The sequence below is a fragment of the Atractosteus spatula genome, chromosome 22 (genome assembly GCF_055471065.1).
Source record: "Atractosteus spatula isolate fAtrSpa1 chromosome 22, fAtrSpa1.hap1, whole genome shotgun sequence".
Classification (NCBI taxonomy): Eukaryota; Metazoa; Chordata; class Actinopteri; order Semionotiformes; family Lepisosteidae; genus Atractosteus; species Atractosteus spatula.
The window spans coordinates 7,918,489-7,931,520 of record NC_142727.1 but is presented as its reverse complement, the minus strand read 5'-3'; the positions used below and the strand labels follow the sequence as shown (position 1 = coordinate 7,931,520).

General features: G+C 50.8%; 1 protein-coding gene across 3 annotated transcripts in view; it reads left to right on the top strand.

Annotated features, from left to right (window-relative positions):
* Positions 1-5,195: 5,195 nt before the first annotated feature.
* Positions 5,196-13,032, top strand: part of arhgef12b (Rho guanine nucleotide exchange factor 12b) — a 92,292-nt gene continuing 84,455 nt past the window's right edge. For all 3 annotated transcript variants that reach the window (XM_088939659.1, XM_088939658.1, XM_088939656.1), the window contains exon 1: positions 5,196-5,320. In XM_088939659.1, the coding sequence (XP_088795785.1) occupies positions 5,289-5,320 (32 nt within the window). In that variant the 5' untranslated portion in view covers positions 5,196-5,288. The remainder of the gene's footprint in view (positions 5,321-13,032) is intronic.

The following is a 13,032-nucleotide window of genomic DNA, read 5'->3' as shown; positions in this document are numbered from 1 at the left end:
TTGCTTTCTTTAACTCCTTCGCAGGCTCCAATTTACATAGCTGCCTTTCAGGAAACGCTGCAATTGATCTTGTCAGCAGTTGTTCGATTCCTCCGATTGTCAGAGAAACATGTAATATTGCCATCTGTCCAGTAGGTGGCAGGTTACTCCACTTTTTCGAATGCTTTAGTTTTGCAAACAAAACGACGAATTTGGCTCTCGGGTACTGGGAGTCTAGTGGAAAGTCCACTAAGATGCAACTTGCTTATGTAAGGGGTTACTTTTGTAAAATTAACATGAATTTGGGGTAGGGGAAAGTAATTACTTAAACATTGATCTGTATTGCATGTACAGTATGTAGTTATCGTAGAGAAACTATTAAACATAATAGACCCCCTACACGGGTAATTGTAATTGACAACGTTCATTACATGATCATCGTCACAATTAAGTATTTTTCGCCATCACTGGCAGTAAATTTACTAGTCCAGAACAAAAAGCATCGCAGGCCTGATGGACATTAAATGGTGGTTTATTTTATATTTTTCAATTTGCCTTTGATTTGTTTGTGTTCGTAACCATTAAGTCTTCTTTGCCGGCTTCCGTCCTAAAATCAATATTGCATCTTACTACTTCCGACTCTCCGTCGCGACTTTCGTAAGTTCTGGATCTCCTATTACAGACTTAATCTGTCATCTTCCCGTGAATCTTCTTTAAACTGCAAAATACAAAGGGAGGACTGGGACAGAGGTTGGGAAATTATATGAGAGATGCGATAAAATGTGGTGCACGTCTCGTTTCATACATATTTCACATGGTCACAAATGCAACCCCCCCCCCACCCCCCCAAAAAAAAACATTTACACGTCTCAACTATTTTTTGTAATTCTTGGGACCCTGAAACATTTTTGTATCGCTTTACAACTTTGCATCATTTTCTAATAAGAAATGAACAGCTACTCGGTAAAAAACGAATACAGCCCCTTGGCTGTGATTTCATTTATTTCTGTCTTGAGGCGGACGCAGTCCTTTTTGCTCACAAGCCCTTCAGATATCACCGGCGCTTTAAAAAGTATTGCATTCCCACCGGGCTCTGAGCTCTCCAGCTTCCGGGGGACTGATGCTGGTCATCGGATTTTAAGAAGCCGTACAGATCGATCGCGATGGTCGGGACCGGACTCTGTGCCGCTTGTAGGCCGCGTTAGGAATCATACAGCCTTGCTTTCAGACATTACATCACGGATCCTTGTTTGTTTAGAGATAACACACGGAGATAAGCATTGCATTTACCCGGCGCAGATCTGCGAAGAAATATTCTTTTTTTGTAAATCATTAACTGAAAAGTAGGAAACACAGCAAAAAAAAAAAACCGAGCCGGGATGCGAGCATGCCCGGATTCTCTCATGACTAAATCCTGGAGGAATGGCCCTGTTTTCACTGCGAAGGGGCGAGGCTGTTTCCACTTTTATTTCTTGAATGGTAATAATAATGAACAAGTAATAGGTTTATTACCTTCAGGTGGAGTATGGAATAAACCTATTACTTGTTCCTTTGCAGCCTACGCATGCTGACGCAGCTACCCACCTGAACTAATAATAATAATAATTGCTTACACTTATATAGCGCTTTTCTGGACACTCCATTCAAAGCGCTTTACAGGTAATGGGGATCCTCTCCACCACCACCCCCAATGTGCAGCCACAATGATGCGAGGGCAGCCATAGTGCGCCAGAACGCTCACCGCACACCAGTTATCAGTGGGGAGGAGAGCAGAGTGAGAGCCAATTGATAGATGGGGATTAGTAGGGGGCCATGATTGGTAAGGGCCAATGGGAAAGTTGGCCAGGATGCCAGGGTTACACCCCTACTCTTTTCTAGAAACACCCTGGGATTTTTTATGACCACAGAGAGTCAGGACCGCAGTTTTATGTCTCATCCACAGATGAGTGTCCTGGGACATTACTGACACTGGGGCATTAGGACCCACATGGACCACAGCCCCCTGCTGGCCCCACTAACACCTCTTCCAGCAGCAACCTTAGTTTTTCCCAGGAGGTCTCCCATCCAGGTACTGACCAGGCTCACACCTGCTGAGCTTCAGTGGGCTGCCAGTTGTGAGTTGCAGAGTTATATGGCTACTGGTTTGAGCGTCTGCATACGGCCCTATGTTCTGCATCAGCCGCCGAATGGTAATGAGGTTTTCTCGCCAAAGTGATCCCTGTAGTTCAGAACCTGCAAGGTGCTTCAGGATCCTGTAGGCCTAGACACCACACTGTACAGTGGTTAAACAAATGTAACTGGTCTGAGCACTTCAGGTATGCGTGTCCGGTCCTGGTCCTGGAGGTCTGGGGTGTATATGGGTTTTCATTCCAATTCATCTCTTCACGAGCTCAACCAGCTGGGTACTGGCTTAACTGGACCAATCTTACAGCTTTCTGAGCTCTCTCTGTTTGTTAACGAGGTGCATGACACGCGGCAGTCCACCACCAGGACTGGACGCCTAATCCGTCTCCCAGGTGAACCCTGACGGCTTGCGTCCTCCTCCAGGTAGGAGATCCACTTCGGGTTTTGCTGACTCTCCCTCTAAGGAAGAGTAGCTGAGACCTGCTCTCTTGATTAACGTAAGAACGAAAGACAAGTCACAGGAAGGAGTGCTCTGCTTGTTTGGCTGCTGTTGATCCAGCCACCTCTTGAAATATCCCGGGAATCTGGCTTCAATAACATAGCTGGGCGGTTTGCTCCAGACACTCGCTACTCTTTGTGTAAAAAGAAACCTCCTTTTTCTAACCCAGTACACGCATTAATATCATTATTCACTGGATGTATTTTGTGCTGGCTTCTGATGTCTTCCCGACATAAACTTACAAATTGTAACAACTGTGTAACGATGAAAGAGGTCACTGGGGCTCTGGGACAGCCAGGAAATCGAGCTCCTGATAAATCTCTCAGCACAGCCTCTAGTGGATCCGATAACTGCCCGCTTAATTGCTTAATTTTTGTGCAGACTCTACCCTCTGCGAGAGACGATTGTGTTAGCGGTATATTGCCTTGCATTCCATGCTGTTCTGTCACGTAGTCAAGGAACTGACGTTCACAAAACGTCAGGCAGCGTTGATAAAACCAACTCAATTCATCAAGCGTAAACTTGGTAAAACTGGGCGCCCCCAGTCTTACAGAAAAGACTTGGGGAAACCCGGAGGCTGTGATGCAATTATAAGGGAGGTCAATAGTATCTACTAAGCGATGGCTGCGTTGTAGGTACCGTGACAATTTGACATGATACAATCTCAGCTCGCCACATGTCGTTTTAATGACGTAAAATACTCGGTTTCCAAGCATCATCCACGTAATATTGCTTGAGCATCGAGTTGAAAGAATAAAAAAAAAATACACTAATGTGTTTTACAAATGTCATTTTCCCTTACCGTGATGTCAAGATATTTGGAACTAAACAATAACACAGTGGATAAATTAACAAAAATAAAACACACTTTATATACTACATTTCGATTTCTTGTCCAATTTATAAAGCTTTATTATCAGGAAAAGAAACCTCACAAAATAAAGCCATTTTCACACGGGATATCTTGTAAAAATACCTGTTCCCATTCTTTCTACTGAGTTCTCTTTGGGATTATATGTTTTTGTTGAGCGGAAGTACACGCAGGAATGAGGGAGCGATCAGTCTGGGCGGAGTGATCGGGGAGGTATTGTAAATTTGTTGAAAGTTATAGAGTATTAGAAGAAAAAGGAAGACTAGCGACAGTTAAGGAAAAGCTAAAAAGTTTACAGTCTATTGTTTAAAGAGTTTAAAATAAAGGGTTTCTTCTATCTGGGAGCGTTGCTACTGTGCGGCTGGAAGAATAAGGGAGTAAGGGTGGGAAACGGGACAGAAGCAAAACACTGGATTGCAAAAACATGGAGACACGGAGAGAAGGGTATTCAGAGCAAGTTTGAGGGATTTCGTCTGCAAGTCCAAAATATCAGGGAATTTGAAGTGTCGCCCGGAGTTTAAACCGATTCGAGTTGTATCCGCATCCCTTCGCTGTCCTTTCTGTGGAAAAGATCTGCTTTGTACGTGAACAGATCGGGGAATAAGAGTGAAGCCGAGTATCGAAAGAACACAAAAGTTTTTGCCCTGGAAAAGCGCTGTGGACTGCCTTGCCGAAGAAATCTGGGAGTTCGTGTTGCTGGAAAAAGGGGTCGCATTTTAAAAACCACGCACAGCCGTGCGGACGCGCCTCGAGTTGCTATGTAAGGATCGGGGAGAATCTCAGAATTCGAAAAAAAAAGTAAAAGAATTTGCAGGTTTTTGGAAGAGCAGGAGGAGGGGGGTTGGGGGGTAGTCTTTTTTTCCCCCCCCTCCATTGGAATATCGGCACAGCAAGAAGGGCCTCTTTCTGGACAGCGGGGCTCTGAGGAGCCGGGAGGCTAATGGGAGTCCTCGCGGGTGGGAATGCTGTGAATCGCGCGACGGGTTCGGACGCCAGGACGGGCTGCTCGCGCTGGGCTTCGGAAAAGTTCCCCGAGCTCGTCGGGAGGGACCAGGCTGAACACGGGGCGTCCGCGCATTAAGATGAGCGACGGCGGGCACAGCTCCGAGGGAAAACTGAACAGATATGTATATTCCTAAAATAATCATTTAAAACAAAGATAGCAGGCAGGCGGGCGGGCGGGGGACCCCACGGTAGGGTGATGAGAACCTCGCCGACTGTGAAAACAGGATTCGAAGGGAACAGACGCGAAGCTGGAGGAAGGAGAGTTTTCCAGCGAGGAAACGCATTAACAATAGGAATTTCACTCCACCGGCGGAATTGACAAAGGCGGCTGGGAGACGGAGCCAGGCGACGCGTGTTCGGGAATCCTGTGCTGCGATTTTGGGGGAAAAAAGCGTGTCGCACATTCCCCGTGTCAGACCTTTCCAGATTCTTGTAGGATTTACAGCGATTGCCCGGATCTGCTTCATTTTTTAAATCCATATATTTATATAATATACATTGTTTTTTTTTCGCTCCAGTGGAAGGATCTCTGTTTACATTATTTGTCGTGCGCCCGATGTGTTTTTCCCCGTCGAGGGAAAAGAGTCGTCGCGCTGCGGAATCTAGACAGAAGTCTGCCCGACATCTCGTCGACTGGGGTTTGTTCTTCAGCGATATTCGTATCATTGTTGGCATTTGTGACACACACACACGGCATCCTGACGGATAATAGGAGGGACCTGCTATTTTCCCGACAGACGGAGGGTATTTTTATTTTTGTTAAAATGCTAATTGGATAAGAGCCGAAGCAAAACTCGAAACAGAAGCCCAATGAGCGGCACACAGTCTACAATCACTGACAGGTAGGTGATCGCAGTGGCGTTTGTCTTGGCTTTTGTTGATATCATTTTCCAGTCGTGCAAAGGCGAAAGTGTCTTTTTGCACGGCGCTGCGTGATGTCTCCCATTAATGTTTTATTTTAATGTGGTTTATCAGCCCCCCCCCCCCCCCCAGTCTGTTTGTCAGGCGTTGATCCGGAGAGAAACGATGTTACAGTATGTGCTGATAAAAGCTGGTTGTAGGAACAAAGCTGTGTCGATGCCGCGGGAGCGAGCGCAGTGTCGCCGCGCTGGGAGGGCAGGAGTGCGGGGCAAACGGGGGTCCGTTGGGCTTCGCACGTCCGAGTTCAGTTTGATTTCGTCTTCGTATTAGGTGGTCGGATGGGGTTGTTCGTATGCCCACATAGAATAGTTTTGACCTTGTGGCCAATACATGTATGCAAGGCGTGTATGTAGTGTGACACATATGTGCAACGTGATTTAATGAGGCCCCGTCGTCGGTATAATACGATCTCGCATTGTTCGTGCTCATATTTCCGAGGGGTGGAATGAAGTCGAAGCGGGGCCGCCGTTTTCCGCCCGAACTGCTTTCCGGGGTGGGGATGCGGTGGAGAAGGACGGGGTGATTTTGCGCGCAGCGAAGTTCAAGGCAGTCGGTGCTGGGAATGGAGTTGGTTCCGTTTGAATGACAAGCGCCTTGGATTGCATAACGCGCCGCTGCGTGTTCGTGCGTGTGCGCTCCAGCACTGGGACTCAGACCCCAGGGGCGCCGGGCATGTGTGCTCAGTGTCAGGGCTCTCTGTTCCAGTACCTGCGGTGTTTTCTTTTGGTGCCCAGCAGTTTTGGTGCCAGGTGTGGCGATGTGGACTGAAACCACCCACATGCCAAGGGACCAGCGGTCTCCCTGTCTGACGACGCCAAGGCGCGCTGGCCTGAATTGCGCCCCTGGGGTTCTTGCGGGGTGACGTCCTGGTCCGGCGATGGATGGGGTTGGGCCGGACGGCTGACCCGTCCGCAGGGCCAGCTGCAGAGGAGTTTGTTTGTACTCGACTGGTTCACCCGTTTGTTCCCGCAGACTGCTACCGACAGGTGCTGGGGAGTGATTTCCTTGGAGAGGGTGGAGAGAGGGATTTCTTTTCCGAATTCATTTTTTTTTTTCTGTGATCAAATGGCATTTCTGCATTTCATCCTGGGGAAGAAGAAGCAAGCCAGCGCAGTGCTCTTCTGTACTGGTCTCCTCCTGGCGCTGTGTGTCGGTGCCCCTTGCCCGATGGCAGTGTGTGCTGAAGCCTCTGGTCCCTCAAGTACAAGATACCGGAAGGCTGTGTGTTGGTGTGGCCTGTCTGCTTGGGAGAACCTTTACCTTCAGATGTGTTGTCAGTTCTGAATAGCAGCTGAGCAGGAGAGGCCCCAGGAGCCAGGGCCCGGCTAGCAGTTCGGCACTCTTCTCTGCAGAGTGGCTCTTGGCTGCCTGTCTCTCTCGAGCCCCGCAAGAATGGGCCCACCCCTTGTGTAGAGAGAGGTTTCGGCCTCCCTGCTCCCCAGTATGCGGTGTGCTGGGTGGGCTGTGCAGTGGGGGGGGTCCGGGGGGAGGTGGGCACTCGCGCCAGCGTTGCGCCCCAGAGGACGCGCTGGATTCCTCGTGCACAGGCTGGCCCCTCGCCCCCTCCCTGGTGTGCACGGCGAGAGGCCATTGCTGCTCCCTTCCTGGGGCTCGGATGACAATCTCGGGGGCTCTGCTGACTGACCTCCGCAACCCCCCGGCAGGTCGCTTGGCGTGAGGTGGCACTGAGCGCCAGCGCCCTGAGAGTTGGGCGCCGTAGGCAATCTGGGGGCTCCGGCGGGCAGTTTGCCCCGTCTTTGGCTGGCGCGGTGGGGCTGTGTTCGGACCGGTGGTGTTGGTGCCGTCAGGGGCCTGCTGGTGGGGCGCGAGTGTCAGGCACTAAGGAAACCCAAGTGGCCGAACGTCCCCTCAGCCCGCAGGAAGTCCAGAAGCAAAACTTCATCCAGGCGTCGGAGCACCTCAGTCCCTGCCTGCCCCCCCCGGGCGCCGGCCCTGGCTGCATCGTCTTCCTCCAGGCTTGGCGCCGAACACCTTTCCAGTCTGCAAATCCCCCTTTTTTATTTCTTGTCCGCTGACCCGCATGCTTCCCTCCCCTCTTAGCTGGAAAGAAACGAGCCAAGTTTTTCCCTCCTTCTCCGACATGCAGCTCTCTGCTGTGCGGCTCGTGTGTCGGCCGTCTTGCTGCCTTTGCCAAAGACTGAAGACGTCGCTGTATGTAGAGACGCCCCCCCCCCCCCCCCCCACTGCTGGCGAGGAGTTCCAGCTCGCCCGCTATTCTGGCGAAGCAGGAGAGCCGCGATCGTCTCGTCTTCCTCACTGGTGTGCAGCCTGTGGCCTGCGTGCTGCTGTGTGGTGCAGCGGCTGCTGGAGTGGAGCTCAAAGTGACGCGGATACAGCACAGGCACCTAGGAGCTGTCTTTCTCTCCGCCTTCACTTCTGGAGATTGTGTGCGTGTGGGATAGGACTAACCCTAACCCTAACCCTCAGATGTCCCGGGTTTTCCTAGCCTGCGTCCCCGTGCAGCTCCGCATCACCTTCCCGTTGGGCTGCGGGCTAGCCTCCTGGCACAGGCCGTGCCTGCTGGCACGGCTCCTGCCCCTCTCTGACACTTCCCGGGCACCGCGCGGTCGAGACGTATAGCACCGGCTGGGGGAGCTGGCTGCTGGCGCAGTATTAATTAGACGAGCAGTGGTGTGGCGCCAGCAGGCAGGCCTTGTAACCGAAGGCTACAGACGTGAAGAGCTAGACCTGTCCCTCTGTCAGAAGGCTCGGTTTTGATTGCTGTTTCCGCCGTAACCAGAGGTGCCCGAACAAAACGGATCTGCAAAAAATAAATGCTCTATATCCCAATTATTACATTTTGTGTGTGATGTATATTGATTGCATGAGGGGAAAAATAAGGGAAATAGGGAAAAATGGTTCTTACAAGTTAGAGCACAAGGCTGTAAATTAGCTGAAGTCACAACACTAATGGGAGCTGGTTTTCACACGCGCTGGATGTGTGTTTAAGCTCAGCGTGACGAGATCGTCTGGGATGGAGAGGGAGCGCTGCTCTCCTCTACAAACAGGGCCTTTCGTGCCGTCGGGCTGCGCAGCGCAGGGCTGGGTCACCTTCTTTCCAGCCTGGGCTGCGTGTTCAGTGAGTCAGCGGAGATATTAAAGTGTAGTGCTCGGAAACATGCTTCAAAAAATTGACAAAGCGGGCACTGTGCTGGAGGGACATGAGAAAAAAAGAGCTCTTTCAGTCCTCTAAAAGTCAATAATAGTCATTTTTGAGGCAGAATAGCGGGTTGTACGACCACAAATGGCTTCCAGATTCTTTGCGCATAGCGGCCTGCTGTTTAAAATAATTATAAGGGGACTGAATGGGTTCTTTTAGGTTTGTGTCTTTGATGGGCGTGGGGAGTGTGACAGCTTTGGTGTTTACTCTGAATTGTCAGGGGTGGAGGCCAGTGGAGGCCTTCAGCTCCTCTTTCATGTAGGTGCTGCGTGAGTGTGGGACTGTGTTGCACAGTCCAGGGCCTGTAAGAAGCAGTCTGCAGGCTGCCACTAGCTGTGTTCCCCAAGCTTGCTTTGGAAAGTATCTTGGTAATAATTCCTTACACTTACTGTATATAGCACTTTTCTGGCCTCCCCTCCACCATCACCGGTGTGCAGCCCCGCCTGGATGATGCACCAGTCCTCTCCCCCCACACCAGCTCTCAGTGATGAGGAGAACAGAGTAATGAAGCCTGTCCAGAGATGGGGATCATTAGGAGGCCATGATTGGTAAAGACCAGGGGGAAATGTGGCCAGGACACAGGGGTCACACACCTACTCTTTTCAAAAAGTGCAGATTTTAATTGACTACGGAGAGTCAGGACCTTGGTTTTACGTCTCTTCTGAAGGACGGCGGCTTTATTGTGACCTTTATGGAAACGGAACAGGTGTGGCTGTTTTACAGTTGTATCATGAGGTGAATGGCACATGCCCTGCTGGGATGTGACTGGTTAATGTGGTGCTTTTCTGACTGGATTCAATACGTTTGTAATTGCAAAACGATTAGGGGACCTTTACCAAGTACAGCAGCACTACTGCGCTGAGCAGATCAGCTTGCTGGTGCCGCCATTGAACCTTGTCAACAGCATGAACTGATTCAGCTGACGCTGTTCTGCAGAGCGACTTCCGTTTGCAAACATTTAACCAGCTGGGTGGTTTACTGGAGCACTATGGGTTCAATTTGGGACCTGGGGTGCTATTTGTGTGGAGTTTGTATGTTCTCTGTGTTTGTGGGGGGTTTCCTCCAGGTGCTCTGGTTTCCTCCCACAGTCCCACATCGACCCGTGGGGTCTCTTGACCTGTGAAGCTCGGTCCTTTGTGCTGTGAGTAGGCTGCAGTGTGGAGGAGTCCAGGGCCATAACCTTTCCTGACTGGGGGGTTGTGGGTTCAGATCCTAAGTTGGACGCTGCTGTTGTACCTTTAATCAAGAAGCTTCTTTTAGCTTTTGCTGCACCAGCAAAATTCCCAGGTCAAACATATAATAACCAAACCTTTAGGTTAACTGGCTTCTGGGCAAACTGGCCCTCGTCTGTGTGCGTCTTCGCTGCGATGGACTGGCGTCCCGTCCAGGGTGTTCCCTACCTTGCGCCCCCTGCTGGTCGGGATAGGAGAGGATAGCTCCCCTGTGACCCTGAACTGAATGAAGTGGTTAGAAAAAGGATGAATAGCTAAGTCAGCAAGTATACCAGGTTATCCCTTAAAACAAGACCTGTACCTTACTACATTAATGTAAGGCGCTGCCCCAACATGTAACTGGTGATACAAATAACATATTGAGTACCACTTGATCAAATTCGATTTTTCGGTGCAATAAGCAACATAGTCACGGTAAAGGGCTTGGTAAAGCTTTGGCAGTTGTATGTAGGATAGCTCTTCCATTCCAGGTGCCTTTAAAACATGGACCAGGAGGGACGGATCTCTTGAGGGTTGTGGGGGACTGGAACGAGCTTCTCAGTCATGAGCTTCTTTCAAGAAACAGCTGCAGAGGATCCTCAGGTCAGTGCGCTACTGGCAGATGAGCTGGATGGGCTCTTATTTGCAAGTGCTCCTATGCTCCTGTCAGGCAGGCTGCTCACACTCCTTTCTCCTTAAAGGGATCCATACTAACTCCGAGAATGTCATAGTGGCACAGCGCCACAGCTTTTCAGCGCGGCTGCGGTCTCCTTACATGGTTAAATTGATCTGTTGCCTTGGGGCCTTGCAGTCAATGAAAAGAGTTGATTCAGTTAAAGGGAAACAGCGATGCAGTTTGATTGTCGTTTTCCAACGCGCTTGTGAACCCGGGTGTCTGTGTTTGTTTTTTTTAACGGGCCTCCTGGGGGTCGGGTGGACGTGGCGAATACTGCTGGAGTCGGGCTGAGGTGTTGGGCCACCTTGCAAGCAGAGGCTCTCCTGGCGTCTGGAACCCAGTCCGGGCATCGGTGAGCCGGTCCTGGAGAGGGGGGAGCGGGACGGGCACGGGGGGGCTGGCGTGTGACGAGAGTGGGCTTCTGTGTGCTGGTTGCCTCTGGACGGGGAAGACGGCGCTGGAGCTGGCGGGGCGGAAAAGCCTGGAATGACTCCGGCAGCTCCGCAGCAGGGCTTGAAGGCTCGAATTCTGCCCACCGGGTCTGTCAGCAGCCGGAAGACGCCCGCAGCTGGGTGTGCCAGCGTGCCAAGAAAAACACACAGCACAGCCGAGTAGGTGCTGGAGAAGTCGGTGGGGGGTGGGGGAGAGAGGCGGGGAGGCAGAGCTGCCCCCGAGCACACCAGCCCTAATTAGATTTCAACTTCAGCTCGCAATAAACCGCAAAATTAGTGAAAGACGTCTGAATTTATTAGGTCTGACAGGCCTTTGCCCGAGCTGAAAGGCAGTGTAATTTACTGTTTCCTTCGCCTCTCTGTGCGGCGAAGAAATTGTCCAGCAGGAAAATAAAAAATAAAAAAACAACTATTCAGCCACCCTTGCATTAAGCCAGTGTCTTCGTTCTTGTGCCCTGGGCTGCTCGATCAGCAGTGTCAGGAAATGCCAGGCGATAAGTAAAAGGTGACTGGGGAGCTGGGAGTGGGGGGCTATCTGGGTGGGCAGACGGGGAGGTGGAGACGTCGTTGCTGGGGGCTGGGATGACGAGCCTGAAGGAGACGTTTCTCTCACCCGTGCACACCAGCTCAGGGGTCGTCCTTCTGTAGGCAGAACAGGTTCTGGGTTTCAGTCAGGAGCTCAGAGGGATGGGTCATGGTGTAAACGCTGGTGGTTTTTAGTCTGTTTCGGAGGAGGCTTTTGCTGGGGGTCTCACATGGCTGCCTCGCTACCGTGCCATGCCCCTCCTGCAGGGCCTGAGAGCCGGTCAGTGGTGTGTCACTTGTCCCCACCAAGCATGGGAAATGGCCTGTCCAAGTAATGAGGATCCCAGTCACGGTCACCCACGCAGTTCTTGTACTAAAAGCAGGCTTTCAAGTCAAGATCAAGATGAGAGTAGGAATGTACAAGTCAGTAATGTGTTTCTTGGCTGTAATTAAGCCATGATCGTTTTTAAGAGCTTTCCTGCTGTTTCCTCTGCTGTTCCCACTCGATTTCCTGGAGGGTTACTGCATGCGATGCCTGTGGTGTTCTCTTCCTGTCCTGCAAGTGTCTTTAAGTATCCGTTCTTCAGTCTAAGCTAATACGATGAAAAGCTCTTCATCACAACGCTCTCAAGTCTTGTTTTATTTCTGCTCCACGCTTCTAGTTTGCTTGCGCTCACGATCAGTTATTATAACTCATTGGAGTTAGAAGCAGCCGCTGGAATGCAGTTCTTTCGCCACCTGTCGCCTGCTGGAAACCTCCTCCTCTTCCCAGAGCGCGGGAGTAGTGTGGGACAGTGGGAAGCTCTGGAGCAGGAGCACATCTGTAATAATATTATCTTTCATCATAGACAGGTACCTCTGCTTGAAGGACAGATGTTGAAACCTTGATTTTTAAAAAAGAAATGACTTTGTGATTGTGGATTATTTTGAGGAAGCCAGCTATGGAGAATCAATCTGGTCATTCTTGTTGGATTTGAATTTAATCCTATATTTACCCTGATAAATCGGCTGAGAACGAATTATCCTTGACAGCGAGGACCTGGAGCACCCTTTCCAGAGAAGTGCTTGTGAGTGGCCAAGACTTGGGAGAGCCAAGGTTGTTACTGTGTCCCAGGGGCCCAGATTGATAGACCCTCATCTGCCCCGTTCTGTCATTCTGTCCTCTTGGGTCTTTTCTTGGATTTGCCTTCCTGGCTGAATCCTCCACAGGAAAGGGCTGGGAGAGAAGAGTAAGTGCCAGGGGAAGTGTTCGGAAGAGCTGCGTGAGCCCAGCGTTGAAGACCTTTCTGGGCCCTGTGCCTATTTTCCATCAGTTTGGAGTGAGATGACATTTGTGTGAGCCCCGTGAGCAGCTGAAAACCTTTGCCAACCCTGCAGGTCCCTCATGAGGTGCAAAGGGGTTTGACCCAACATTCATTGGTCTCTCGTTACTCCCTGAAACTGTGGCCCGACTTTGCACGCAGAGTGGCGGGGGTCTGGGACAAGCTGCCCGAGCGGCGCAGGGGCTGCCGATTTGCCACGGGCTCTTTCACGAAGTGACTCTGCTGGCTGCATGTCCCCCTGCTGTTGGAAGTGGGAATGTGGCTGT